Below are 27,694 nucleotides of genomic sequence, written 5' to 3' on the forward strand. Positions count from 1 at the left end.
CCCCTGAGCATAAGGATTTGTGTCTGCTTTGCTCACCACTGTTCCCTCAGGGCCTGGCACACAGTAGGTGCTCTTGTATAAATGCCTGCGGAGTGAATGGCCATGGTATAAATAATTCTACAACTTGCCTTTTTCATTTTACAATGTGTTTCGAGACTGATCCGGTTCATAACTACTGCACTCAATTTGTTCATTTTACCTGCTTTCAGTGTCTCATTGGATGATTCACACCTTATGTCTTCCATTTTTCCGATGATGCTTATTTCAAAACAATGTCACAGTCAATATCTCTAGGTGTGCCCCAAAAGTTCCCTAGGGTTGGTATCTGGGGGTGGAATCTCTGAATCAAGGGCCGCGTGCATCCTCAGCTCTACCTGATAGGCAAAATGATTCTCCCAGGTGGTTAAACCAACTCACATTCCTACAAGTTCCTGTTTCACCACATCCTTACCAGCAGAATGCTATCAGACTTAAAATGTTTTACTTATCTAATGGGTGGGTACAGATGAGAAGTTTAAAATACAAAGTAATACGTATTGATCTTAAATTTGGCCAGAAATTGTGCCAAACACTTTATGTGCATGAACTCAAATACTCTTTGCCACAACCCTGTGAGGTAGGAAAATATCACCCCCACTGCAGAGATGAGAAACTGAGGCTGGGGGTTGTGTGCCTTGCTATAAATACAGAGCGAAGCTGTCACCGAACCACGGCGACCAGATGCACAGCCTCCTGGTAACCACCACGCCCGCCTGCCTCATATTTTCCATTTAAAAGAAATATTTTCCGTCACTGTCCAAAATTTCTATGTTGAGCACGTTACTTTTGTAACAGACAAAAGAGCCTTGATAAATTTTATTTTAAAAGTTTTTTAGCCTCCCCTCCCCCACCCCCAGAGAGGCCAGGGTGAGGAGAGGGGCCGGGGCTGGGAGAATGGGCCCTGAGCTAACGGCCTCTCCCCTGCACACCCTTCTGAAAGGGGGTTCTCCCCAGGCTGGGGGGTGGGGTGCCGAGGCCTTGTCTGGGGGCCTTCTCAGGCTCCCGGAGGGCTCCTCAGTCCTCACGCACACCGCCCCGTGCGCCAGGCCCCACTCACCAGGTCTGGTTGGTGCTGGAGTCCTGATGCAGAAGTGAGCTGAGCACGTAGGGGACGTCTCCCTTGGGAGTCACCCAGGTCCGGACCATGTCCACGTTGAAGGCGGCCAGGGGAGCCAGGCCTGAAGAGAAAAGAAGAACATTTAAAAAAAGAGGCACCGTTATTCCATCACATCCTGCAGTGCCACTATCCCCATTTTACAGATGAGGAAAGCAAGACACCCAAGGATTTTTTTTTTTTGGATGCACTGCATGGCATGTGGGATCTTAGTTCCCTGACCAGGGATCAAACCCATGCCCCATGCAGTGGAAGTGCGGAATCTTAACCACTGGACCACCAGGGAAGTACCCCCCTACTAAGAATCTTTTTTCCATGGGAATAGGACTGGAATGCAGGCGTGTCTGACCCAGAGCCCCTGGTCCTCCTAGTAAACCAAGCTGTGTTGGCACCAAGGCCCCCTCCTCCAGGAGGCCTTCCTTGGTTCTGTCCCAGAGCACTTGCTACCTTCTCACACCTCCCACTGTGCACTTTCTATACCTGCCACGGAGCACATGCTCATCACCGTGTCATGTACCAAAGTTAAAATAGACTACGGGCCCCAGGGTGAGGGTCTGCATACATTCTGTCTACGTACCTGCCCATCAAGTGACCCAAGAGAAAACACGTGTCCTCAAAAATACCTCAGAAAAAGAATGTTTATAGCAGCTTTATTTGTAACAGTCCCAAACTGGAAACAACCCAAATGTCCATCAACTGGGGAATCGATAAACTGACATATTCAGACCATGGAATACTACTCAGGAGTAAAAAGGAACGAACAATTGACACACACAGCAAGATGGGTGAATCATGAATATCATTATGCTCAGTGAAAGAAGTCTTACATAAAAGAGTATCTACTGTATGATTCCATTTACATGATGTTCAGCAAAACTAATCTATAGCAAAAAAAAATATTGCCTGGGCTGATGCGGGATGGGGATTAACTGGGAAGGAGCAGAAAGGAGCTTCCTGGAGTGATAGAAATATCCTATATCTCTATAGGAGTTTGGATTACAAAGGTGTGCATTGTCAAAAATACATCAAATGGTCCACTTAAAATTTGTGTGTTTCACTGTAGGTAAATTTTACCTCAAAAAAAAAAGAACCATAAGGAAATACTGATCTCTAGTTGATGTGTATGATGAAATGTTTAGGGATGAAATGTGCTGATGTCTGCAATTTACTTTGAAATGCATCAAAATATAAGACGGCTTGATGGATGGATAGATGAATATATATGGATGGATATAAATAAACATATTTTATATATGTCAATTACAATTGTCAACATTTTGTTATATTTGCACTATCACACATATTTTACATATATGTAATATACAAAAAAATACATATTGTAAAATCTATACATTGTAAAATCTAAGTGTTGTATGTGGTTGTCCACTGCACAAGTTTTTCAAATTTTCTGTACGTTTGAAATTCTTCACTAAAAATTTTGGGGGGAAAACTGATATAGACAGATTGTCCCCCAAAGAGGCTGTGCCAATTCATATTCCAAAAACAGAATGGAAGGCCTATTTCCTCACAGCATCGCTTGAGCAGACTGTGCGGACCTCCTCATCCTTGTTTTAAAAGAGTATCTCATCATTTTGTTCCCAAACTATTTTTCAGGGCTTCCCTGGTGGTGCAGTGGTTAAGAATCCGCCTGCCAATGCAGGGGACACGGGTTTGAGTCCTGGTCGGGGAAGATCCCACATGCCGCGGAGCAATTAAGCCCGTGCGCCACAGCTACTGAGCCTGCGCTCTACAGCCCACGAGCCACAACTACTGAAGCCCACATGCCACAACTACTGAACCTGTGTGCCACAACTACTGAAGCCCACGTGCCACAACTACTGAACCTGTGCCACAACTACTGAAGCCCACGTGCCACAACTACTGAACCCGCATGCCACAACTACTGAAGCCCACGTGCCACAACTACTGAAGCCCACGTGCCACAACTACTGAACCCGCATGCCACAACTACTGAGCCCACGTGCCACAACTACTGAACCCGCGTGCCACAACTACTGAAGCCCGTGCACACCTAGAGCCCGTGCTCCGCAACAAGAGAAGCCACCGCAACGAGAAGCCCGCGCACCTCAAGGAAGAGCAGCCCCCCGCTCACCGCAACTAGAGAAAGCCCGTGTGCAGCAACGAAGACCCAACACACAGCCAAAAAAAAAATTAATTAATTAAATAAATATATTTTTTAAAAGCCCAGCTCGTTAAAAAAAAAAAAATTTGAAAAAAAAAACTATTTTTTACATTATGAGTAAAGTCAAGCCTCTTATTATAAGTTTGTTTCCTGCTTATTCATATACATTATCCATTTTTATGAGGTCTTTATTGTTTTCTTACTAATTTATATGAGCTTTTTGTCCAAAAGAAATTGTCAATGTGTTAGAGACTGTTTCTCACTTAGCTGTTTGTTTGACTGGCTTATATTTTTCCCCACATCTACATTTATTATGTAGTCAAATTATTTTTCCTGTATGACTCGAGTTTTGTGTCATGCTTCCCCACTCAGAGATTATTTAATTCACTCATGTTTTCTTTGATATTTTCTTTGTTTCATTTCTTATGCTTGAGTCTTTGATTCATCTAGACTTTATTTTTGCATATATCCAGCTATACTTTTTCTCCCCCCAAAATGAAATTGTCTCAACATTACTTCTCAAATAGCTCATATTATCCCCGCAGATCTGAAATACCACCTTTATCATTCTCAGAATTCTCATGTGCATTTTGGCGTCTCCAGGGACTCAGTTCTGCCCCATTGACCTTACTGTCTCCTGCTTGGACACATTCGTTAGTCTCCTGACCTTTCTCTTCCAAGACTTCTCCCTCTGGGTACATCCTTTCCGTACCAGTTGCCAGAAAGAATTTTTAAAAGCATGCTGCTCCACTGCTTAAAATTCTAACTTCTTGGAAATTAAGCAATGTACTTCTAAATAACCTAGAGCCAAAGATAAAATCATAATGGAAACTTTAAAATATTTTGAACCGAATGAGAATTAACATAGGACAAATCAAAACTTGTGTGATACAGTTAAAGCAGTGTTTAGAGGAAACGCAGAGCCTTAAATGCATATGCTAAAAAAAAAAAAAAGAAAGGCTGTAAACCAGTTATCTAATATTCCATCTGAAAAAGCTAAACGAATAGCAAATCAAGCCCAGAGAGAGTACAGGAAGAAATAAAGACATGAGCATACACCAGTGAAATAGAAAACTAACCTACAGTAGGGAAAATCAACAAAGCTAAAGTTTAGTTTTCAGAAAGAGTAATATAACTGATAAAACCCTCTAGCAACACTGATCAAGAAAAAAAAAAGGCAAACACATAAATTATCAATATGAATGAAAAGAGGACATCAGAACAGAGCCTAAGATATTTATGAAATAATAAGAGGATAGTATATATTTTATGCCAGTAAGCTTGACAATTTAGGTGAAAAGGACAAATTCTTTGAAAAATAAATTTACCAAAACTGACAAAAGAAGTGAAATCTGAATAATCCCAAATTTTAAAAACTGAATCCATTAACTCCAGGCCCAGATGGCTTCACTAGTGAGCTCTCCCAAACACGTAAAGAAGAAATACCAATCTTACATGAACTGTTCCAGAGAAGAGAAAATGAGAGAACACTTTCCAGTCATTTTGTGGGGCCAGCATGACATTGATATTAGCACCTGACAAGAGCGACACATGAAAGGAAAATTAGCAATCTCTCTCTTGAACGTAGATGCAAAAATCCTAAACAAAACATTAGCAAATCAAACCCAGGGGTATATAAAAAGCATAATACCTTACAACCAAGTGGAGTTTATTTCAGGAATGCAAGAGTGGTGTGACGTTCGAAAAGAATCAATTTATTCATCATGTTAACAGAAAAAAGAGGAGAAAAAAAAATCATATGATCATTATGATAGAGGCTGAAAAAGGTATTTGATAAAATACAATACTGATTTGTAATTTAAAAAATTCATAGCAAACTAGGAATAGAAGGGAATGTCTTTAATCAAGAATATCCACAAAAGTCCTTCAGCAAACATCATTCTTTTTTTTTAATTTTTATTTTTTTAAATTTTTGGCCACACCACGTGGCATGCGGGATCTTAGTCCCCCAACCAGGGATAGAACCCCCGCCCCCCGCGGTGGAAGTGCAGAGTCTTAACCACTGCACTGCCAGGGTTATTTTATTTTATTTTTATTTTATTTTATTTTTTTATTTCATGCCACGCAGCTTGTGGGATTTCATCACCCCGAACAGGGATTGAACCCACACCCACGGCAGTGGAAGCGTGGAGTCCTAACCAACCACTGGACCACCAGGGAATTCCCAACGTCATTCTTATTGGTGAGTTATTGAAAGCCTTCCCCCTGAAATCAGAAAAGAAACAGGGATGCTCACTATTACCACCTCTATTCAACATGTTACTGGAGGTTTCACAGCAGTAAGAAAAAAGAAAAAATACAGAGCACAAAGATTAAAAAGGAAAAAAATAAAACTGTCATTATTTGCAGATGACATGATTAAATAAGTAGATTGAAAAATCCAACAGATCCACAAACACTGAGAATTAATAAGTGCCTTAAGCAAGGTCATGGGATACAGAGGCAAAACACAAAGAACCGTTGTACTTCTATGCACCATCAATGATCAAATGAAGAATGAAAAATTTTAAAAGACACCGTTAACAAGAGCCATAAAAAAACCAAGTGTCTACACCGGGCTTCTGCCTCGAAAAATTATGTGTCCCAACCCCAGAGAATTTGATGAGGGGTTTTATAATAATATATAAGTCCTCTATTCTTTATACACTTAATAATTCTGAATATACTCGGTAATTATTTACTGAGACTCTCCTCTCGAGTTTATACATCAGAGATTTAACCTTGTTGGGGTCCAGGGCAGGCAAATCCAAAGTATTTCTCAGTGGGATATTGATTATTTTGAATTAAAATTACTTAAGAAACAGTTGGTGCAAGAGGAACACTTTCGATCCTCCTCTCTGTTTCCCTGAAAGCAGGAAATAAATCCCTTATATGAAAGGTACCCTCCCTGCACGTGGTAGAAGGATGCCCTTATGGCCAAAGAGTGGGAATTCCGGCTGTGAAGTCTGTATAAACAAACCTTGTTACTTCTTTAATTTACTACCCAAAGCCCAAACTCTGTTTAGATTTTTCACTAATTATTAATTAATTAATGAATTTCACCTAAAACCTAAGTTTTTTTTGTCATGTCAGTTGCTCATAAATTTATTGTTTCTTTGTCTAAAAAGTATAAAAGCTGCCTGCTCTGGCCACATCTTATATTCTGTTTCTATGAGATCTTTGTGTGTATGAATTAAAATTTGTTTATCTCCTATTAAAAAAAAAAATCAAGTGTCTAAAAGTAACTCTAACTAGAGATACGCAAAACCTCTACACTAAGAACTATTAAAAGACTGGGAAGACCTACTAGAGAATGGACTTGAGGATATGGGGAGGGGGTGGGGTGAGATGTGACAGGGTAAGAGAGTGTCATGGACATATATACACTACCAAATGTAAAATAGATAACTAGTGGGAAGCAGCCGCATAGCACAGGGAGATCAGCTCAGTGCTTTGTGACCACCTAGAGGGGTGGGATGGGGAGGGTGGGAGGGAGGGAGATGCAAGAGGGAAGAGAAATGGGAACATATTGTATATGTATAACTGATTCACTTTGTTATAAAGCAGAAGCTAACACACCATTGTAAGGCAATTATACTTCAATAAAGATGTTTAAAAAAAAAAAAAAGACTGGGAGAGATTAAAGATCTAAAATGAAGGAACAGATGATGTTCATGAATTAGAAGATTCCGTGTTATTGTCAGTTATCACTATATTGATCTATAGCTTCAATACAACCACAATCAACGTCCTAGCAAATTATTGGGGGAAGGGTGATGTTAACAAGCCAATTTTTAAAATTTATATGAAAATGCAAAGGGCAAGAATAGTCAGGCACTCTTGAAGAACAATAACAAAATTTGGGGACTTATCATTTATCAAGATTATTATAAATTTATAGTTATTAAAACAGAATTATATTGGCACAAGGATAGAAAATAGATCAATGGGACAGAGAGTCCAGAAACATAGGCACCTGATTTATGACAAAGGTGACAGTGAGGAACAGTGGTGAAAGAATGCTCTTTTAAATAAATGGTGCTGGGTCACTTGGATATCAATACTGAAAAAAAAAATTAATCTTGACTCTTCTCTCACATCATACACAAAAAGTCAGTTCCTGATGAACTGAAGATTTAAATGTGGACTTAGATAGACCATATATCTAAATATGAAAAATGAAACAATGAAGCTTTTAAGAGAAAACAAAGGACCTTGGGGTAGACAGATATTTTTTAAACAGGACACAAAAAACACTAGCTATAAAGGAAAGAATTGATAAGCTGAACTTCATTAAACTTAAGAACTTCTGTTTATCAAAATACATCATTAAGAATGAAGAGGCAAGCCACGGAGAGAGAGAAAATGTTTGCAATACAAATATCTGACAAAAGATTCATATCAGAATCTGTAAAGAGTTCCTACAGATCAATAAGAAAAAGGCATGTAAGCCAACAGAAAAAGGACATTTCACAAAAGAGATTATCCAAATAGCCAGCAATCATATGAGAAGGCACCATTAGACTTCACAGAAAGGCAAATTGAGATCACCATGTGATACCACTACACAACCACCAGAATGGCTAAAATGAAAAAGAAAACACCAAGTGCTAACAATGATGTGGAGCTACTAGAACCCTCAAATACTGCTGGTGGGAATGTAAATCGGTACAATCACTTTAGAAAACCGTTTAGCAGTTATCAACTAAAGCTGAGCATATGTATAACTCATGACCCAGTAATCCTACCCTAAGGCAAAAACCCAATAGAAATGTGTTCATATATTCACAAAAAGACATGTACAAGAATTTTCATAGCCTCACTATTCATAACAACCCCAAACTGGAACAACCCGAATATCCATCAACAGTAGAAAAAATATGCTGTGGTATATTCACCAATGGAACACTCTACAGCAATGAAAATAATCAACAACAAGGTGGGTTGGATCTCATAAATACAGGAGCAAAACAGAACATACTGTATAATTCCATTATTTCAAAGTTCAAAACAGGCAAACTAATCCATGGTATCAGAGGTCAGGAGAGTGGTTACTCTTGGGGGTAAGGTAATAACTGGAGGGGGCCATGGGAGGTACTTCTGGGATGTTGGTAATGTCCTCTGTTTCTTGAAATTGGTATCAGCATGTGGATTTGATGTAATCTGAAAATTCACTGATCTGAATTTGTCCATTTTTGCATGTGTTGTCTTCAAAAAAGTTTACATTAAAAAATAATTGTGGGGAGGAGGGAGGGATAAATTAGGAGTTTGGGATTAACAGATACACACCACTATATATAAAATAGGTAAACAACAAGGATTTACTGTATAGCACAGGGAACTATGTTCAATATCTTGTAATAACCTATAATTAAAAGAATATGAAAAGAATATATATGTATATGTATGTATGTATAATGGGATCACTTTGCTGTACGCCTGAAACTAGCACAGTACTGTAAATCAACTACAGTTCAATAAAAAAATAATAATTGCAAGTATCTGAAGCACATTGAGTACACAAAAATTCCAGGGGTTCATAATGATACTTAAAAGACAGAAAGAAAACAAAACACTGCATTTTTCACCATTGGAAGTAATGAGGGCATTATGCCCTTACTCTGAAAATTGACTATTAAAGGGAAAGCATTAAGCAATTTTTTTGCCTTTCCTGTATGCGCTGCATTTCAGGGTCACCAAATGGTCCTAGCTGACCACAAAAAGTTCTTTACAGAAGAATCGTTACTAATGAATGTGGAAGGAATAATACAACCATAAAAACACAATTTTGCAAGTCATAATGAAATACAACAATTAAATCAGGCCATGATCATCAATAGATGAAACTAGTTAGATGAAATTTTGATAGCGCACTTCACAATTAGGCTGACCCCCCCAGCCCACTAGTTCATCTCAGCGCAGCTAAGAGTGGGCCCCCCAGGCATGTGTGCCTCCTAGTGTGACCCCCTAGGAAGAATACTGGGGCCCAAGATACTGCATTTCTAACAGCTCCCACGTGATGCCCAGGCTGCCAGTCATCAGACCACACTGAGAAGCAACTCTCTAAAATACGTCGGCAAAGGAAACAGAAAAAAGGGAGTGAGATAAATGCAGGACGTGTGGCAAAATCCTCCTGATTGTTTAGAGGATGCTCGCCAAAAAATTTAAACCTGAATTTAATGAAGGCATTAGCCCTAACTTCCAAGTTTCAGGTAATGTAGGGGATTGAAGGACCAATCACATCGAGAGGAAGCAAACGCACAAACCCTGAAGATGTTCCGCAAGACAAGCAACTGAGCTCTGCAGTAAAGTGAAGATTTGAAAAAGACACACAAACCTCAAAAATGAGCAAGGGGGACACTCTAGACTAAGAAAGGCATAGCAACCACACGTGATGTGTGGGTCTTGTTTGGCTCTTGATTTGAACTGTTAGAAATAGACATTTTGAGACAGGAAGATTTGAGTTAAGAACTGGGTATTAGATGATACCAAAGAATTACTGTTAATTTTGTTGGGTGATGACAACATTATGGCTGTGTAAGAAAACATCCCCAAGTACTTCAGAAATGCATATGGAAGTACTGAAGGGTGAAAAGACTGATGTTGGGGATTTTCTTTCAAACAATGCTTCCGAAACATTAATGTGCAAATGAATCACCCAAGTATCTTCTTGAAAATGCAGATTCTGATTCAGTAGGTCAGGGAGTGGGGCTAAGATCCTAGTCTAACCCCCGCTAAGTGATGCCAGGCTGCTGTTGGTCCCCAGACCAAACTGTGAGCAGCAAGGCTTTAAAATACTTTGGTAAAGGAAACAAAAAGCGACAGTGAAATACATAAATGCAGCAAGTGCGGCAAGATCTTGATAGCTGTGTCATCTGGGTGATGGGTATATTGGGTTTATTAATGTTATTTGCTTTATTTTTGTACATGCTTAAAACTTTGTTAAAAACCAACCTTCCAGGGACTTCCCTGGTGGTCCAGTGGGTAAGACTCTGTGCTCCCAATGCAGGGGGCCTGGGTTTGATCCCTGGTTGGGAACTACAATCCACATACATGCCACAACTAGGAGCCCGCATGCCACAACTAAAAGATCCTGCGTGCCGCAACTAAGACCCTGTGCAGCCGAAATAGATAAAACATTAAAAAAAAAACCAAAAACCAACCTTCCAAAGGCTGAAGGAGCAGGCACCCTGTGAGAGGGTAGTGTCCACTCTCTCCTCTCAATTCCCAGCCCCCCTCCCCAAGCCTGGCACAAAATAGGCATCTGTACTTTATTCCTTTCCCTTTATACCTCTGCCTTGCCTGGAGCGATTGGTGGTGACTCATAAAAATATACCATGTGCTAAAATAAAACTTGTTTTAAAATAATGGGGCAGGTCAAAAAAACTAAAAAGGGAGAACTACCCACTTCTTACAAGGGGCGACCGGAAGGCATTCTTTCCCCTTTTTACCATCTGTGTGACTTAACAGACATGAATTGAAACCCCTGTGATAAGTCCAGTCTCCTCCCCCGGCATCCATGGTACCTCCCTGCCCAGCCCAGTGCCCCCTCTGCCAGCTCTGCTCTCTGGCTCCTCGATACCCCACTTCCTGAACACCATCTGCATACCTCCCACCGCAGGGCCTTTGCACAAGTGGTTCCCTCTGCCCAGTGTGCCTTCCTCGTCACTCTCCCACCTCTGCCCCATCCTTTGGGGCCCTGCCCCAGGAGCCAATCCAGATTCTCAGCCAGAGTACCCCAGTGGTCCCTGAGCTCTCTCAGCATCCTGTGGGGTCTCTGTCTGGCTCTGACTAAATCGTGTCTGGGTCAGAGTGATCTGTGATAAAGTCTGTCTCCCCAAAACTGTAATCTGATTTGAGTCATCCATGACACACCCCCAACCACAGAGTCCGGCTCAGCACAGTGCCAGGCCCAGATGAGGTGTCCTGGAAACATCAAAGAGGGCCAGAGATTCCTGATCCCCTACCCCACGCCCCCATCCCCATTTTTGCTTTGTTCAACGGAGGGATCTTGGTGCAAGATTCTTGAGGGGTGGGAAAGGGGAGGAGATAAGCAGAGAGACCATTACAGCCACCTTCCTGGACCACCTGCTGTCTTCCAGGTACCATACTCAGGTGCTGAGGCTCAGAGAGGTCGGGTGATTGCTCGTGACCCATCAGCAAATTGAAATTTGTGTCTGGGGCCCAGGTCTGCCTATTTCTAAAGCCTTTAATAAAAGCTGGGGGCACTGTGGGGGCGGCGGGGGGCAGGAGGGGTATGGTGTAAACAGAGACCCGGCTCCCTGTCGTGCCAGCAGCTCAGAGCTGGGGCAGAGCTCTGGGTTATCGAGCTGGTAATTAGGTCATGAGAACACATTTATGTGTGTGTGTGTTCAGGAGTGTCACCGGGTCCGCTGAGCTTTCCCATAAGGCCAGCCAGTGCCTGGGGTCCACCAGGCGTGGGCCGCCTTGCTGGGGCAGACTTCCCCCAGGCCCCTGTCGTGGCCCCTCTGCTCGGGCTGTGCCTCCGTCAGGGGACCCCCTCTCTTCCCACTTCCCACTTCGACTCAGAGAAGAGAGCATGAGCCCAGGAGGGAGACGGTCCTGAGTTCAAATCCTCGCTCTGCCACGGAGTCCCTGAAGGACCTTGGGCTTGTCACTTCACCCCAGTCTCCCCATCTGTGATGTGGGACCGTGCAGACTAGTGGGGCAAGGCCGGGCGCAGCATCTGACATCTTGCAGGCTCAGTATGTGGGTGCTAACGTCAGTGTTATAACCACAAGGGAGGCCTGTCACGTTGTCTGACAGCCTTGCCCTCCAGCTCAAGCCCCCCTCTCGGGCTGCCAGTGGTGAGAGCCCTGCTGAACCAGAGTCTGTCGCCACGCCGCCCACAGGGCCACCTCTCCAAGCTGTCCCGGCCACACAGGCCTGCTGAGTCAGAGCCCCCTCCATCCTGTCAGCCACCACTGCCCGCACCCACCCCCTCTCTCCCCCATCACGCCGGGCACTTTACATACACATTCTCACAGTGCTGTTCTCGGTTTAGCAAACTGACCCCGGAGGGGTGGATGCAGGGCAGGGAACGGTTTGCCCGAACTTATACAAGGAGCCGGGCCACAGAACTAGGACCAGATTCAGCCGTCCTGACGCCCAGTCCAGAGCACCCAGAAAGGCCTGCAGGCCGCCTGTCCCGTGGGGCAGCTCACCCTCCACCCACCCACCTGGGTCTTCCATGTTGAGCCTCATCGTCTCAGCCCCAAACCTCATACCTCGGTCCCCCACCCTGGCCCCCTTCACAGGCTACCTAATAACCATGGCCGACAGGTCTGGAGCAGCCAGGGCTGTGCTCTGTGCTAAAGTGCTTGTGGATTTTCCTCCTCAACATTTCTCGTAAGTGTCTCCCCCTCCCCATGCCCTCCGGCCCCAGCCCCCCCGAGGGGACCTCGGCAGCGGCTCCTCAGGGGCCTGTCTGCCTCCCCTTTCTCCAGGACTCCGCCTTCTACACCACAGGCACGTGCCATTGTCACCTCCGGGCTAGGGGCCTGCTGGCCTTCCCACTGCCCTCAGGGTGTGGCCCGAGCTCCCGCAGCCTGGCACTCTGGGCCCCCACACTCTCCACCAGCACCCTGACCACCCGCATGGCCCCCAGCTTCTCCCCAGGCCAGCCTCCCAGAGAAGGTCGGAGGCGTCTGGCTCCTGCGTGGACCGCTCTCCACACCTGGCTGGCCCACGAACGCTGTGCTTGTCTCACCTCTGCCTGGGACGCCCTTTCCCCATCCCCTGTGTGTCACCTGAAGGCATTCTCAGTGGGCCCTCCGGCTGGGGACAGAGGGTCAGGGTCATGGTGTGCGTGCGGCCTGTTCCCCCCTTGGGCCCAGCGTGTCCCGGTTGTGGGGCGCAGGCAGCGTCAGAGCAGACAGCCTTCTGTCCCCACTCAAGCCTCACCCTGCGTCTCCTTAAACACACTCCTTACACCCGGGTCTCTGTCCATACTGTTTCTCCTGCACAGAAAGCCTCCCTCTCGCCCCGCACCACCTGTCTGCACTTGCTACGCACCTCCCCCATCCTCAGGACCACCGCGGACACTACAGTCCCCCATCCTCAATGGCCAAGGTTTCCCATCACACACTTGCACTCAGGTCTGGGGTTGTGCCCCGGGCAGAGGCAGGTCTGACACCTCCCCACTCCCCCAGCAGGACCCAGCAGGGCCCCAGGCCCCAGCCTGAAGTTGGTGCAACAGCAGAGCCGGCCCTGGACTGCTGGCTTGTGTACCACTGTAAGGTTTTACAGGCCACTAGCACAGTTCCCTTCCTCACACGAGCGATGTAGACGCAACCTCTGAGACCCTGGGGGGAGAAGTGAGTGGTTGTGGTCACAGAATGAGTCAGGGTGAAGACTGACCTGGGAACAGCAGACTGCATGGTCGCAGGATGAGATGGGCAGCTCCAGGGTTTCAGTGTGTTTGTATCTGCATCTGACTGTCTCAGACAACTGATGTTATCTCATCTGCTCCCACTGATGAGAAGTGGGCATCACCACAGTGGGTGCTTGGGAAGGGTGGAAGGTCAGGCCAGGAACAGTTTGGATTCTCTCCAGCCTAGGGAGGTGCAGCCAGACACAGGATGCAGGGCCCTGGGCCTGGGGTCACTGTCTGAGGGGTTCCTCCACCCTCCCTGGCATCTCCTCATCACTTTCTCAGACTCTCTCCAGCCCTTAAGACTCAACGCCAATCTCACTTCCTCCAGGAAGCTCTTCATGATTGGTCCATCCCTAAATCTCAGGACCTCACAGCTTGGAGCAGAACTGTCACAGTTCCACTTCTCCCACTCAGACTGGAGCTGCTGGGGCCCTGCTCTTACCCCCAGCCCATAGCATAGCCAAGGTGCGGGGTAAGTGATCTCATTGCAAGTCTGCTCCATCTTGCTCTCTGCTGCCCGTCAGCCTGGGGAGTGCCTTAGCCTCAGAAGGGGTTTGATAAATGTCATCTGGATTGACATTGCTGAAAAAGGTGCTGGGGTGATAACTGGTCCTTCCAGAGGCCACAGAAGACAGAGACAAGCAGGAGACCAGAGTGACACCAGGGTTAGTGTCCCAGGCCACGGGGTATTCTAGAGCTGGGAGGCAGGGAGAGGCTTGGGCTTGAGCCCCGTTTCTACTAGTACTTGCTTGTAACTATGGCCAGTCATTACCCCTCTCTGGGCCTCAGTCACCTCCTCTCTGCTGGGATGGGGTGGACCAGGGTACGGACACAACTTGGTGATGGGGGATCAAAGCCATAAGCCATAAGAAGCGTGAGGCCTTCTCCACACACCACATGTAACTGAAAGTAAAGGGAAGTCTAAACTGTAAAGTAAGGAAAAGGAAGTTCAACCAAGTTTTGATCTTTCCACGATGACGATTTTGATGTTTTTAAAATATCAAATATTAAAAGGTATCCAAAAATGTACGCTTTGCTCGTGCCCCATGCATGTTTGGCCTGCCTCTTGGGTGATCTGGCCCCCTGGTGGGTGCTAATTCTGAGCCCCCTCCCAGCCTGGCCTCAGCTCTCAGCCACCGTCTGGCGTTCACTAGCTGGCCCCCACCCATCCCTTAGGGAGAACTCAGGCTCCCAGCAGCCCTGACACTACACCTGCCTGATGTCCAGTCTCATTCTTCTGACCGGCTCCTGGCCAGCGCAGGAGGCCCCCGGGAAGCCTGCCAGATCACTACACAGGACCACCCTCGCCTCAGGCTTGATCTGAGCAGCGCCCAGGGGCTCGCTGGCCACGCTTATTCTCATCCCTGGGGCCTGGTAGCTGGGTGCGCTCCTGGCTTGGCTTGCCCCAAGGGGCTTCCACAGGAGTTTTAAAGGCCATATGGGACCCCAGGCAGTGGAGAGGGAATGTCCCCTCCCCCATACGGGTTCTCGTAGGGGCCCTAACGTCAGGAACAGGAAGCAGGCTCCCCCCACGCGTTCGCCGCACACAGGGTCCTCAGCCTCCTCAGCTAAACCAGGGGGCTCCGCTGGGCGGGTACGCCGCACCAGCCTCCACACTCTGGGGACAAGCTTGGCACAGACCTGAGGGGCTGCCTGGAGTGGGTTCCAGGGGAGAGGGCCTGCGTGGGGAGGGGAGCTGGCGGGAGGAACAGGAGGCAGAGCCCTGGAGTCCAAAGCCCCATGCTGTCAGTAGCCAACAGAGCCTCAGAGGTCCTTCCTAGCCTGGGGGTCTGACCCACGGAGCAAGACGGGCTTCCAGGGGGGAGTCCCCAGACTTTCTCTGACCTCGGGCTCTGAGCCCCATCAGACACACAGATGGACAGGCTGTGCAGCCCCTCGGGGCAGGGGGTGAGGCTGACTTACTGGTCATGCAGAGCAGAGCGTGGAAGAGCCACATCCTGGCTGGAGCAGAGGCAGCGGCGTGGGCCTCGACTTGCTCAGCTTCCCTCCTCAGCTCCAGGGCTCGGGCAGCCAGGAGGCGGGGACAGAGGTGCACACACAGGCAAGGACCACAGGCAGACAGGCACTTTCAAGTAGACACAGACGCTCCACTTGTACACGGCTGGCTGCGTGGCTTCCTCAGCAGTTGTGGGCTGGGTCCTGGGAGCTTAGAGACACCTGCCAGCCCTGCCCCATCACCCACGCTTTGGTGGAACAGTGAGCCGAGGTTTGGCCTGGGAACAGGGCTGGATGATCTCAGCAGATGTGCGAGGTGCAGGAGCAGTATTAATCCAGCCGTTTTTTATCATCCATGTGGGTGGCTCCCAGCCCCATGCCCTGCCCCGGAACCCGCCACTACACACCTCACCCCAGCGCCCGGCCCAGGGTCCTTCCTACAGAAAGCACCCTCACAGCTCGGGGCTCTGGCACTCCGCCTGCACACGCGGGGCCCTGAGACTGCGGAGGGTCAGGTGAGTGGGAAGACCCACGTGCTGCCTGAATCGCTGCCTCAGTGCAGCTTTGGCTGCATTCTCTTTAACACCTGACTACAGCCCATGATGTGGAACTAACCTAACAGAGCTCTGGGCTACCAGAACAACGGAAGAAGTGAAACTCCATGCATCTTTCAGCACACCTTTGATCCAACCCAGCAGCCCAGAGGACGCACTGCCAACGGCCTGCAGTCATATTTAAATGCCAACTTCACGATCTGTCCAATTTTCCCTGTGTGACCACGTCTGTCGCAGAAGGAAGTCTCTCCCGCACCTCTGCTTCCCAGACTGTTGGCCGTGCAGAGCTGCGCTGTCCAACAGAACTCGGCGATGAGGGTCTAGAGCCGCACGGTCCAACATGGGAGCCCCTAGCCACATGTGGCTACCGAGCCCTTGAAATGTCACCAGTCACTGAGGAACTGAATTTTCAATTTTATTTAATTTTAATTAATTTACAATCAAAAAGGCAGGGGACTCTATGTCTCTCTCACATGAATGTCTGCATCTCCAGGGAGAGCACTTTGAAGTGTTAATATAAGTGTTAAAACACAGCAGACAATGGTGTTGACTTAATGACTAGATGAAAATCAGTTTTATCTTGTTTCTCACAGTGAAAGCCTGCTTGGCCAAAGTTCTGTAAAGACTGATGTCACTTATAACATTCTTGCATTGTTTGCTTTGGTCTGACAAAATACCTCCAACTAGCACGATAGTTCCCTGATGTTACACGGTTGTTTGAATAGAGATTACGATTCACTGTTTTTCACAGTATATACCATCCAACAGAGAAGTTAAACAGATGAAAAAGCAAAGCTCCGGGTCTGATGAGTCGTCTGCCAGATGACAACGAAGATCATCCCAAGTTGGCTTAACCTCGTCATAGGCCAGGGTGCTGGTTGTCTTCCCACACTCAGGGCTCAGTGACTCTTTCCCTCCCTGTTCCCAGTGCCAGGGGCACTTGGCAGAGCAAGGAAGGGCTCCCCTCCCACCACTGGCCCAGAGCGGGAGAGAACAGACCCAGGCCGCAGAGCACAGCAGCAGTAAGGACAGGCTGGAACCCACGACTGCAGCCTGCTGGAGGTTTCTGAGAGAAAACAGGACTTTGGTTTGGAGTGTGAACTTTAGGACATCTCTGGAGGCCGGGCGAAGTTGATGGGTGGATGCTGGAACAGGTGCAGGGCCATTTTCTGCATCTTTGGAGACTTCCAGAATGCTGACTCATCCTGCATTCATCCGAGATGTATTTTCCAAGCTTGTTGGTGCCAGCACAGCAGACCCCTAATCACGAGCACGCAGGGGCCCTTCAAGCCCTTCTGACAGTAACTGCTGTACCCACAAACCCAGACTTAAGGTCCCAAGTCAGAGCGAGACTATATAATCCTCCCGGTTCACAGAGCCTAATGCAAGGCTGGGCATTTCAGTAGCTACATCCAAAAGCAATGTGAAAATGGCTTCTTAGCTCATTTTACTTTAAACAAATGTTAAGGGACCAACTTGAGGGAATTCTACAACATAACCGGACTGAACACTTCAAAAACATCAATATCATAAAAGGCAAAGAAAGGCAAAGGAATTGCTCCATGTTATAAGAGACTAGAGACAGGATATTAACTGTAGTGTGTGATCCTGGATTGTATCCTGGACCAGAAAAAAGCATTATTGCGACAGTTGGCAAAATTGAAGCATGAACCACGGATTAGGTACTACTGTACTGATTAAAATTATACATTTCCTGAATTTGATAACAATACTCTGGTCATATGAGAGAATGCCCTTGTTCTTAGAAAATGTACACTAAAGTATTACATTTAGGGAGTAAAGGGACGCGATGTATGCAAATAACTCTCAAACAGTTCGTGGTTGGTGGGGGACGAGGGGGTGAGGGGGGAGGGAGGGGAGGAAGAAAAGAATGAACAATGAAATGTGGCAAAATGTTCTTTGTTCTACCCTCGAAACTATTCTGTAATTGTTAAATTATTTCACAATAAAAAGTTTTAAAAGTTAGGGGATGGAGGACACATGTTCAGCCTGAGCTAAAAGGACTAACTGCTTTGTCTGGAGAGTGAGTGGAGAGCACAACTCACCAGGGGATGGGGGCTGTCCCCACAGGCCTGCCTCATCGCCCCCAGACACAGGAAATATTTCTAATTACCCACTTGCCTTCTGAGTCCTAGGAGGCTGAGAGGAGGGCATCTGGAAGAGTGAGGATGTTACTGAGACTAGACACGGGACTGCAGTGGAGGACAGAGCTGGCAAAGGGGCACCGGGAAGACTGAAAAGCAGTCGTAATCACCCCCAATGACTGAGCGTCAGGAGGGGACGCAGACTCAGTGCCAAGGGCCTTCCACGCAAGCCCTCATCTGATCCTCACAGCCACCATACTCGGTTATCCCGATTTTGCAGATGAGGATGCTGGCTCAGAGGTAGAGGTTAAGTAATTTGCCCAAGGCCATATGGCTAGTAAGTGGCCGAGGTGGACTCAAATGGGTCTGTTTCCTCCAGAACCAGGACTCTGAACTACAAACCCTACTGCCTTCAGACCCATGGATCAAAATCCCTCCCACTCTGTGAGCTTTTAAAAAGCAGTGACCTCATTCCACAAACACATACTGGGACCCTTGCATTACTGGGTGCCATGGACTGAACTGTGTCCCCCTCCCCAAATTCATATGTTGACGCCATAACCCCCAATGTGACTACATTTGGAGATAGAGCCTTTAGGAGATAATTAAGATCAAAAAGGTAGGGTCCAGGACTTCCCTGGTGGTGCACTGATTAAGAATCTGTCTGCCAGTGCAGGGGACACGGGTTCGAGCTCTGATCCGGGAAGATCCCACGTGCCACGGAGCAACTAAGCCCGTGCGCCACAACTACTGAGCCTGCGCTCTAGAGCCCGCAAGCCACGACTACTGAGCCCGCGTGCCACAACTACTGAAGCCATGCACCTAGAGCCCATGCTCCGCATCAAGAGAAGCCACCGCAATGAGAAGCCTGTGCACCGCAACGAAGAGTAGCCCCCGCTCACCGCAACTAGAGAAAGCCCGTGCACAGCAACGAAGACCCAAGGCAGCCAAAAATAAATAAAATTAAAAAAAAAAAAAAAGGTAGGGCCCTAATCCAATAGGCTTGGTGGCTTGAGAAGAGGAAGAGACATCTCTCTCTCCAAGCGCACGCACCAAGGAAAGGCCATGTGAGCACACAGTGAGATGCTGTCTGCAAGCCAGGAAGAGAGGCCTCGTGCGAACCCAGCTACTAGCACCCTGATCCTGGACTTCGCCCTTTAGACCGTGAGAAAATAAACTTCTGTTGTTTAAGCCACCCAGCCCATGGCATTTTGTTAGAGCAGCCTGAGCTGATTAAGACACTGGGCTACCTCCTAAAAAATCTCCCAAGTAAAACACAGAATGGTGCGTGTGCGCACTGGGGAAGGGGGGCCGAGCAGGGAAGGGAGCAAGGGAGAGGATCTCCTTCTCCCTTCATAACGCAGGGCTGGGGAGGGGGTGTTGCACTGGCTCATGGAACCAAGGGTGCAAGGGCTTAGGCCTCTTGCTTGCCCCCAACTCCTTCCCGTCCAACTTACACTCCTGATGCTCCTTGGGAAAGCTCAGCAAAGATCCTAGAACTCACATTAGCACTAGAAGGAAACCTGGAGGTCATCCCACTTGAGCCCTTCATCTGACAGGCAGGGACACTGAGGTCCCAAGAAGCGAAGGGACTCGCTTGGGTTTTTTTTCAAGTCTGCAGATGAGATAGAACGAATCCCCAAGGCTCCGGGCCCAGCCCCAGGCGTCACCCCATTTGACCTCCCCACAAAAGACATTCTACCTGAGCAAAAAAGTGCCGTCTCCTGCTCACGGGCCCTCTGAGGAACTCCTGCCACTAAGAAGAGGTGACGCATTAAACACATGATAGCCCCAGGAAGGGACGGGAAGGCCTCGTCACCTCTCCTGTCGATGGTGTGGTCTCTTGCTCTAACCAACACTGGTCCCGAGGCAGGGGTGACACAGTCTGAGGTAACACAAAATCTCAACTACTGAAGACTCTTGTCATCCAGAGGGGGCCTCTGGAATTGCTCCAACAAAACCAGGTAAGAACCCCAGGTGCCGGGTGCTGACTTTGGTGGGTTAAAGACCACCCATACCCTAGAGCTGTATTTACAGCAGAGCAAAAGCCCACTGCAATGCCTCACAACTATTAGAAATGCGCTTTTGAGCCAGCATTTCCCTAACCGCTCCCAGGAACACATCCAAGTTCTGTGAAACATTCATAGAATTTCATTTTTTTAAAAAAGGCTACAGTATTATTTTTCTTCTAAGATTTATTTTATAAACATGTAAGAAAAGTTCTACATTATTATTGGTCAGACTACACAACAACAGTCTGCCTTGAAGCCAGTATGCTGTTCTCAAGATCATCAAAGACATTCTGTCCTTTTAGTTCTTCAAAGAAAAAAATGGTTTGACTTCTAATTTACTTCTTATTGTGTAAGATTTAAAAGCAAATACTTGTACATCAACTTATTTGTGCAGCAATTAATTAATCTGTGAAGCTGTCATTTGCTGTTAACTTTAATCCAAATTGCCTGTTAGCATTTCACCACAACTTTAAAACCGCTCCGCGTGACAGTGGGAAGCCTACTTTAGGCAAAAGAGCTGTTGCCAGGAACGAGTTCTGTTTCTTTGTGTCTTCTTTGGGCTGCTGTCACTTCCTCACCAATTGGATCAGATGCTAAGAATCGGCCCAGCAGTCTCTCTTTGGGGCCTCTGATCCATCCGCCAGCTTCCTTTCTTGGTCTCCTGGGTGCAGATGAATGCTTTCTAAAAAATATTCTGGATTATCTACATGACTCTCCAGCAAATTCTTTATAAAGCCAGGTAAGCTTCAGCTCAGATATAGCCAGATCATCAAAATTTGAATTTCATGGAGGTCTACTTGATGAGATTCTTTCCTATGCAAGTGCAATTTATGCACTTGTGAACAACCGTCCTCTTTTTTGGAATCGGGTAGTCTCCGCTAGAAGCAGACTAGCCTGCAGACAAAGGTGCCAGAGCTGGGTTGGGTTCCCACAATTCATTCATTTGCCAAACACTTTTTAGGCACCATTTACTCTGGACTGGCCTGGTAGGAGGAACAGAGATAACAACACGAAGAAGCCTGCTCACAGGGGCTGCTAGCAGGGAAAACAAAACATGAAAATAAAGTGTTGTGTGTACAAGGCAGAACCACGAGGACTAGCCTGTAAGAGGATGCCGGGGCTTCAGAGAATGGAGCTGTTCCGGCAGCTGGGGAATTTACACATCCAGCTATGTGTATAGGGGATCTGCCAGGTGCCAGGCACGGCACTCGGACTGGGGAACCCCATGACCAAGCCAGATGTGGCCCTGCTCTCACGGAGCTCACAGTCTAACAAAAAGACAAAGCAGGAAGAGGGAACTGCGATCCAGTGTACCGGTGTGCTGGCTTGAGGGGTACAGAGATTTGGCATTACATACATATTTCACTTAGGCAAACATAACGGCATTTGTCTGAAAAAGTTAGGAAAAAGAAAAAAGACAAGGAAAACAATTTTAAGCCATCGGGGCCATTCCATCTGCCCCTCCGCTCCCGGAGCAGACAGGCGTGGGGGCCTGAGGTGAGCCTGTGCCCCTGCTGCTCCTGTGGCCTGTCGCGGTTCCCAAGAGCCTCTTCAAAAGCGAACTGCTCGCCTCAGTGTGAGTCTAACACGTACAAATAAGTGTTGCTTGCATAACACGGCCCTACTTGCAGGCTAACCACTTCTCCTGGTGCTCAGCTAAAGAGACTGTGACCTATTCCCGCACAGGCAGGAACCAGCCGCACTGCACCTCGCGATAATGGTCTTCAACACGGCGCCTTCCTCAGGGTGTCCGAAAGGAGTTTTGATTACACTCAAGTTTTATCCTAGGCATGACTTTATAACCTAACCCTGGAATGTAACAAGACTCCTTCGTGGCAGTACCACGGGACACATAACAGGGCCAATAACCTGGCTCCGGAAGTTGCAGGTAGCTTCCTGGAGAGGTTTATAAGTCCTTGAGGATGAGGGAGAGGAGAAGGCAAAGCTGAGGTGGGATGAGGAGAGGACCAGCGGGGTGTGTCACTGGGGGGAGGAACAGCACTGAGCAAAGTTTGGGAGGCTGGTGAGATCAAGATGCCTCCAGGAAACCAGTCAGCAGAAAGTAGGGGAGGATGGGGAGAAGAGGCTAGAGATACTGCCAGAGGCTAGATCTTGACCAGTCTTGTGAGCTATCAAAGGAGTTCAGAATTTATCCCATTGGCAATGGTGATGCTTTTAGGCAGAGGAGCAATAGGAATAACCTTCTTAAGAATGTTCATCCTGAAGCACATGAAAAGATGCCCAACATCATTAGTCATCAAGGAAATGCAAGTCAAAACCATAATGAGATACCAATTCACATCAAAAAATAACAAGTCTTGACAAAGATGTGGAAAAATTGGAACCCTCATAACGTTGCTGGGGGGAATGGAAAATGATGCAGCCACTTGGAAAAACAGTCTGGCAGCTCTTCCAAAGGTTAAAGATAGACATACCAGAGGACCCAGCAATTCCACTCCTAGGTATATAACCCAAGAGTAATGAAAACATATGTCCGTGTAAAAACTTGTACATGAATTTTCACAGTAGCATTATTTATAACAGCCAAAAAGCAGAAACAACCCACCGGTCCATCAACTGATGAATGGATAAACAAAATATGGTATATCCATACGATGGAACATTACTCAGCAATAAAAAGAAACGAAGTACTGATATATATTACAACATGGATGAACCTCGAAAATATGTTTAGTTAAAGAAACCAGTCACAAACAGCCACAAAGTGTATCATTCCCATTTATATGAAATGTTCAGAATAGATAAATCCATAGAGACAAAAAGTAGTTAGTGGTTGCCAGTGGGGAAGAGGGAATGGGGTACTGCGAATGGGTACAGGGTTTCTTTTTGATGATGAAAATATTCTAACATTGACTATGTCAATGGATGCACAACTCCGTGAATATACTAAAAGCCACTGAAGTGTACACTTTAAATGGGTGAACTGTATGCTATGTAAATTACATCTCAATAAAGCTGCTAACAACACCGAAAGTTCATCCCAGCTGCAGTGTGCAGAATGGAGAGGGAGAGACAGGGGAGAGGAACCAGTAAAGAGGCTGCTGCGGGGATGGAGTGGGAGAAGACAGTTTCTGACCTAAGGCGAGGGACTCATGGGGTCAGGCTAGAGGAGGCCAGGGGAGGAGAGGTTCCATTGTGTGCTGGGCTCCACAAGCTCTCCTGGGTAGTTGGCACCTCTCCCAAGGCGGAGAGTGGAAAACAGAAATGAGGTATCTGTAAGTATTATCAAGCAGCAAAAACGTATCTAAAATCTCATATGTGTAAAGACTAAACCGACTGTCCATCTTTGCTCCCCAACTCCCAAGAAAGGGCCTGGGCTTCCAGAGCACGTGTAAGATGCTGTAAGATCTGGGTGCTTGAGTGGGCTGGAGAGTGAGAGGCTAAGGCCAATAACTTTGGGAAATAAAACTTAACGTCTTTAAAGGTAATTTTCTGGGCTCTGCGTGTTTGTGAGCACTGCAAGGCTGCTGAAGTAGGCATTTTTCTTGGTCACATCAGTTTTAACTACACACCACTGCCCTTCCTGAAAGTCTTCCTTGATCCCTAGCAAAAGACTGGTGAGGGCTGAAAGGCCATGGGACAAGTGGGCCTGAACTACTGGTGGGAAAGGGTCATGACTGGGAAACACAAGGGAAAGTCTGAGAAGGGGAGTTTTCTGAGCACTGCAGAGAGCATGTCAGTGGGGACCCTGACCACGGGGACCTCTTTGTCTCACTAGTGGCCCAGAGACTGGAATGGGGTGGGGGTAGTCCCGTCCACAACCTCATGCACACCTTCAGTTGTCTCCTTGACCCTCCCTGCACCTGCCGCAGACACTGGTGCTGGCCAGCCCGCTGCAGCCACCGCTCTGACACAGCAAAACACCATTAAGACGCACCAACGAAGCCAGCAGCTCTGGTACCAGCCCATTCATTTGCTAGAAGGGGAAACTGAGGCCCAGGCCTACGGAGCAGAGCCAGGGGTCGGCGTCTCTGACTCTACAGCCCCTGCACTTCTCACTTGACCAACCGCCCAGACCCTGGCCCCTCCTCAAGAACCTGGTTCTCAGCTGTGTGCTTGATGGGCAAAGAGCTGAGAAACCTCAGAAACCTTAGGTCTCAACTGGCAGAGAAACCCGAACCAGCTCTTTCCTAGAATCCCACTAGGAAGCTGAAACATATCATGGTTACATGCTCTCATCTTTCTACAGGGAGGGAAAAAGCAGGTTAACCAACAAAATATGGACAACACAGTTCTTGTTGCAACTCTCAAGTCTCCCCGCCTTTCTTTATTAAACAAAGCGTTCGTTCCGCCCTCCATCGCACCACGCTGCAATCAACTAATCACGTGACCATTAGCTCAGGCACGAGCAAAGATCTCTAGAACCCTGAGCTGCACTGGGTGCTGGACATTCCAGACAGGTGAGGGGTTGTAACACCACACAAGCAACACAGGCTTTATTCTCTTTAACTCCTAAGCTCTACTGAATTGAAGTAAAACACTATTTTTAAGCCTGCAGAGGAATACAACACTAAATACTTCAAAATAAAAATCAGACAGGAAGACAAAATAATCTACCACCTTCTCATGGTAAAATAATCTGAAAGGAGTTTAGAAATAAATGAACTAAAATTTCTACAACTATTATTATCTTATTTGCCAGTTTTGAAGAAGTCTTCAAGTGCCAGAACTTGGAGACAGAAAGAATAAATAACAGTGTGTCACTTCTGAAGTGATAATAAATGACAGGTTCCCATCTCAGGTGGATGGGTATTTTTCCCTACAGCGGCCAAGAAGCAAGTTAAACTCTATGTACAACAGACAGACTGTACACTTAGGATCATTTAAAAATAATGAGGCTCCCCTCTTTGCCTTCTTCCAAAGTATATAATATATATTTAACAGCACATAAGAAGACACCACTTGAGCTTCCCTCGTAGCCAATAGGAAGTATTTTCACATATAAAAATTAAAAATTTTAACTTTTAAATCATTAATATTTTTTAAACATAATACAGACTTAAAAATTGTTCAACATTAACCCATGACCCCACCCCTAGCACAAAAATCCACCCCAAATCCCAAAGTCAGTTTTTTGTTTCTAAAAATCCCACAGCACTGAACTTGATCTTCACTTCAAGCTGATCGCTAACAAGGCCCCCTAACAGAAATCCCCAGGGAGGAACGAAGGGCGATCGACGCTGCGGCTCTTATCTACCTGGCGGCACGGATGCACCTCTGAGGTCAGGTCCATGAGATTCGGCCCCCACACTAGGATCCTGGAAGGGTGAGCTGGCAGCTTCCCTCATCTTCCCCCTCGAAGGCTGTCCAATAAGCACCTGGGAATTGACTTTTCTTGGGAAAAGGGTGCTGGTAACAGCTGTCAGGGCCAAGGCAATAGTGAGAAGTTCAGTCCTCTGCTCTTTGGATGAACTGTGTTAAAACATTTCTTTCAAAAGACACAATGTTAAAAATATTAAGAAAAATGTCTACAAAATCTGGAGGGCTGCCTTTTCCTCAAAGGGTAAAGCTTGTGGGGTGGTGGGAAAAGAACTGAGGGCCCAGAACTATAACTCTGCAGCAAAAGATTAGATAGATGCCCTTCGAAACATGTCACATTCTTAAGATGTCTTGCTGAAGCAGCAAGAGCGGAGGGTGACTGCGTGAGCAAGAACGGGAGGGGCGCCAACTCCCGCATGGGGGGTTCCTACTGTGCACCCCACCCTGCACAAGAATGTCAGGCTTTAGGGCAGCTGCCTTGGGCCCCAAGGGCATCAGGACTCTGCCTCTGAACCAGAGCTGCTTTCCCGACTAACTTCAATCTGGAGAGATGGTAAGTTATCTAACCGGCTCTTCTTTTGGCGAGACTGTTCTTTCTCCTTAATCAGAGCCCCCCATGCCCTTTGCAGCTCGGAGTCATCTTCCTCTGTGCCGGGCGCCCTGTGATCCACTTTCTTCGTGTTCTTTTCTTTGGTCTTGGGTGCAGATCCTAAGCGAGTCCATAAACTACCTGTTTGGGTGAGAAGGCATTTCAGCTCTGGCAGTCGATGCTGAGAAACAGGGGCACTGGCAACACCTGACGTGCAGGAAGCACGGGGCGGGGGGCGGGGAGGGGGGCGGCGGGGGGTTGTCCGTGGCACCTGCAACCATGGTGCAGCCTTGGGCAGATCCTCTCCTTTCCCTGGCTGCAGTCCCCTGCCTGCAGACTGAGAGAACTGGACCCAACAGGAGATTCTCTCAGCTCGGGGATATGTGCCCCCCCGACCCCACCCTACCCTGTGTTAGGCACATCAGAATCACCTGGGAGGCTGCTTATACTACACCTGCCCCTGCCTGGTGAGACTCACCATCCCGTCCGTGTACAACTTCATTCTGCCAGGACTGGGCCATTCCCAGATCTTCCCAGCCACAACATTCTGCAAACTGATGGGCCTGCTACACTGTCAACTTCCAGATTCTGCCCACTCTCCATTAATTTTTCACATATTAATATTTAACAAGAGAGAAATACATGGAATTTCATAAGATAGCCACTCTGTAAGGCAATTAAAAGTTTTATTTATAAAAGCTATAACAATGTGGAAAAATGACTATGATAAGATGCTATACGAAAATAGTAGTATATGTATATGGGCAAAGACTGGAATAGCATGAAACTAAAAAGTATTTGTGTTAAACAGAAAGAATAAGGGGTGAGTTTTTTTTCCCATTTTCTAAATTTTCCACACTGTTACCATTATGATGATGATGATGATGATGATGACGACGACTATAATGAAAGAGGAAAAATAATTTATTTTTGTCATAGGCTATTTCCTGCCTTCTGCTAACAAAGTATTTCTGTGCTACACCCATTGTCTCTGCTCTTACCAATTCCCTTCCCCATCAGTTTTCAGCATTACCAACCTGATTTCTTCTCCCGAGTATCAGAGTAGAGGCCTTTAACATCTTGCCTGGGAACACCTAGCCTACTATGTACATCAGAAAAGGGCTCTCTCCGAACGACTGGGTTACTACTAAAAGCCTTTTCCGGAGAATGTGGTCTTTTTCCTAATCGCTGGCGTATATCTAGAAAAAGAAAAAAAGTACTACCGTGACCACGTGCATATGCTTTGCTATCTGTACTGTCAACCTGAGATCTCTGCAGGACCTGGTACCAAATCTCCCCGAGATTTGGACATGTGCTGGACATGGGGCCCAGCACAACCAGGCTTCTAAGAGCCTTCCCTCTACAGAGTCTGGATTCTCTGGGAAAATTCACATGAGAATCCCCAGGGGCTCGCAGGGGTAAAAAACCTTAGCTGACTGCTCCAAAAAGGAACTTCTGAGGCAGAATTGTCTGCTTTGTGTTTTCTGTAGTAGAATCAAGCAGAGC

General features: G+C 46.9%; 2 protein-coding genes across 8 annotated transcripts in view; both read right to left on the minus strand.

The window, feature by feature from the left end:
• ITGAE (integrin subunit alpha E) overlaps window positions 1-20,368 on the minus strand; it is a 69,547-nt gene extending 49,179 nt beyond the window's left edge. For 2 of the 5 annotated variants that reach the window (XM_082443810.1, XM_082443813.1), the window contains exons 1-2: window positions 15,616-20,368; window positions 1,097-1,217 (exon numbers count right to left, since the gene is read on the minus strand). In XM_082443810.1, coding sequence (XP_082299936.1) covers window positions 1,097-1,217; window positions 15,616-15,649 — 155 coding nt within the window. In that variant the 5' untranslated portion in view covers window positions 15,650-20,368. The remainder of the gene's footprint in view (window positions 1-1,096; window positions 1,218-15,615) is intronic. The other 3 variants (XM_082443812.1, XM_082443811.1, XM_082443809.1) reach the window with 3 other exon arrangements.
• Window positions 20,369-23,042: 2,674 nt separating this feature from the next.
• The window catches only part of NCBP3 (nuclear cap binding subunit 3), a 28,729-nt gene continuing 24,077 nt past the window's right edge, over window positions 23,043-27,694 (minus strand). For 2 of the 3 annotated variants that reach the window (XM_082443862.1, XM_082443861.1), the window contains 3 exons: window positions 27,226-27,387; window positions 26,167-26,329; window positions 23,043-25,699 (listed from right to left, as the gene is read on the minus strand). In XM_082443862.1, the coding sequence (XP_082299988.1) occupies window positions 25,591-25,699; window positions 26,167-26,329; window positions 27,226-27,387 (434 nt within the window). In that variant the 3' untranslated portion in view covers window positions 23,043-25,590. The remainder of the gene's footprint in view (window positions 25,700-26,166; window positions 26,330-27,225; window positions 27,388-27,694) is intronic. The other variant, XM_082443863.1, reaches the window with a different exon arrangement.

Source organism: Balaenoptera physalus (assembly GCF_965194825.1).
Source record: "Balaenoptera physalus genome assembly, chromosome: 20".
NCBI classification, from domain to species: Eukaryota; Metazoa; Chordata; class Mammalia; order Artiodactyla; family Balaenopteridae; genus Balaenoptera; species Balaenoptera physalus.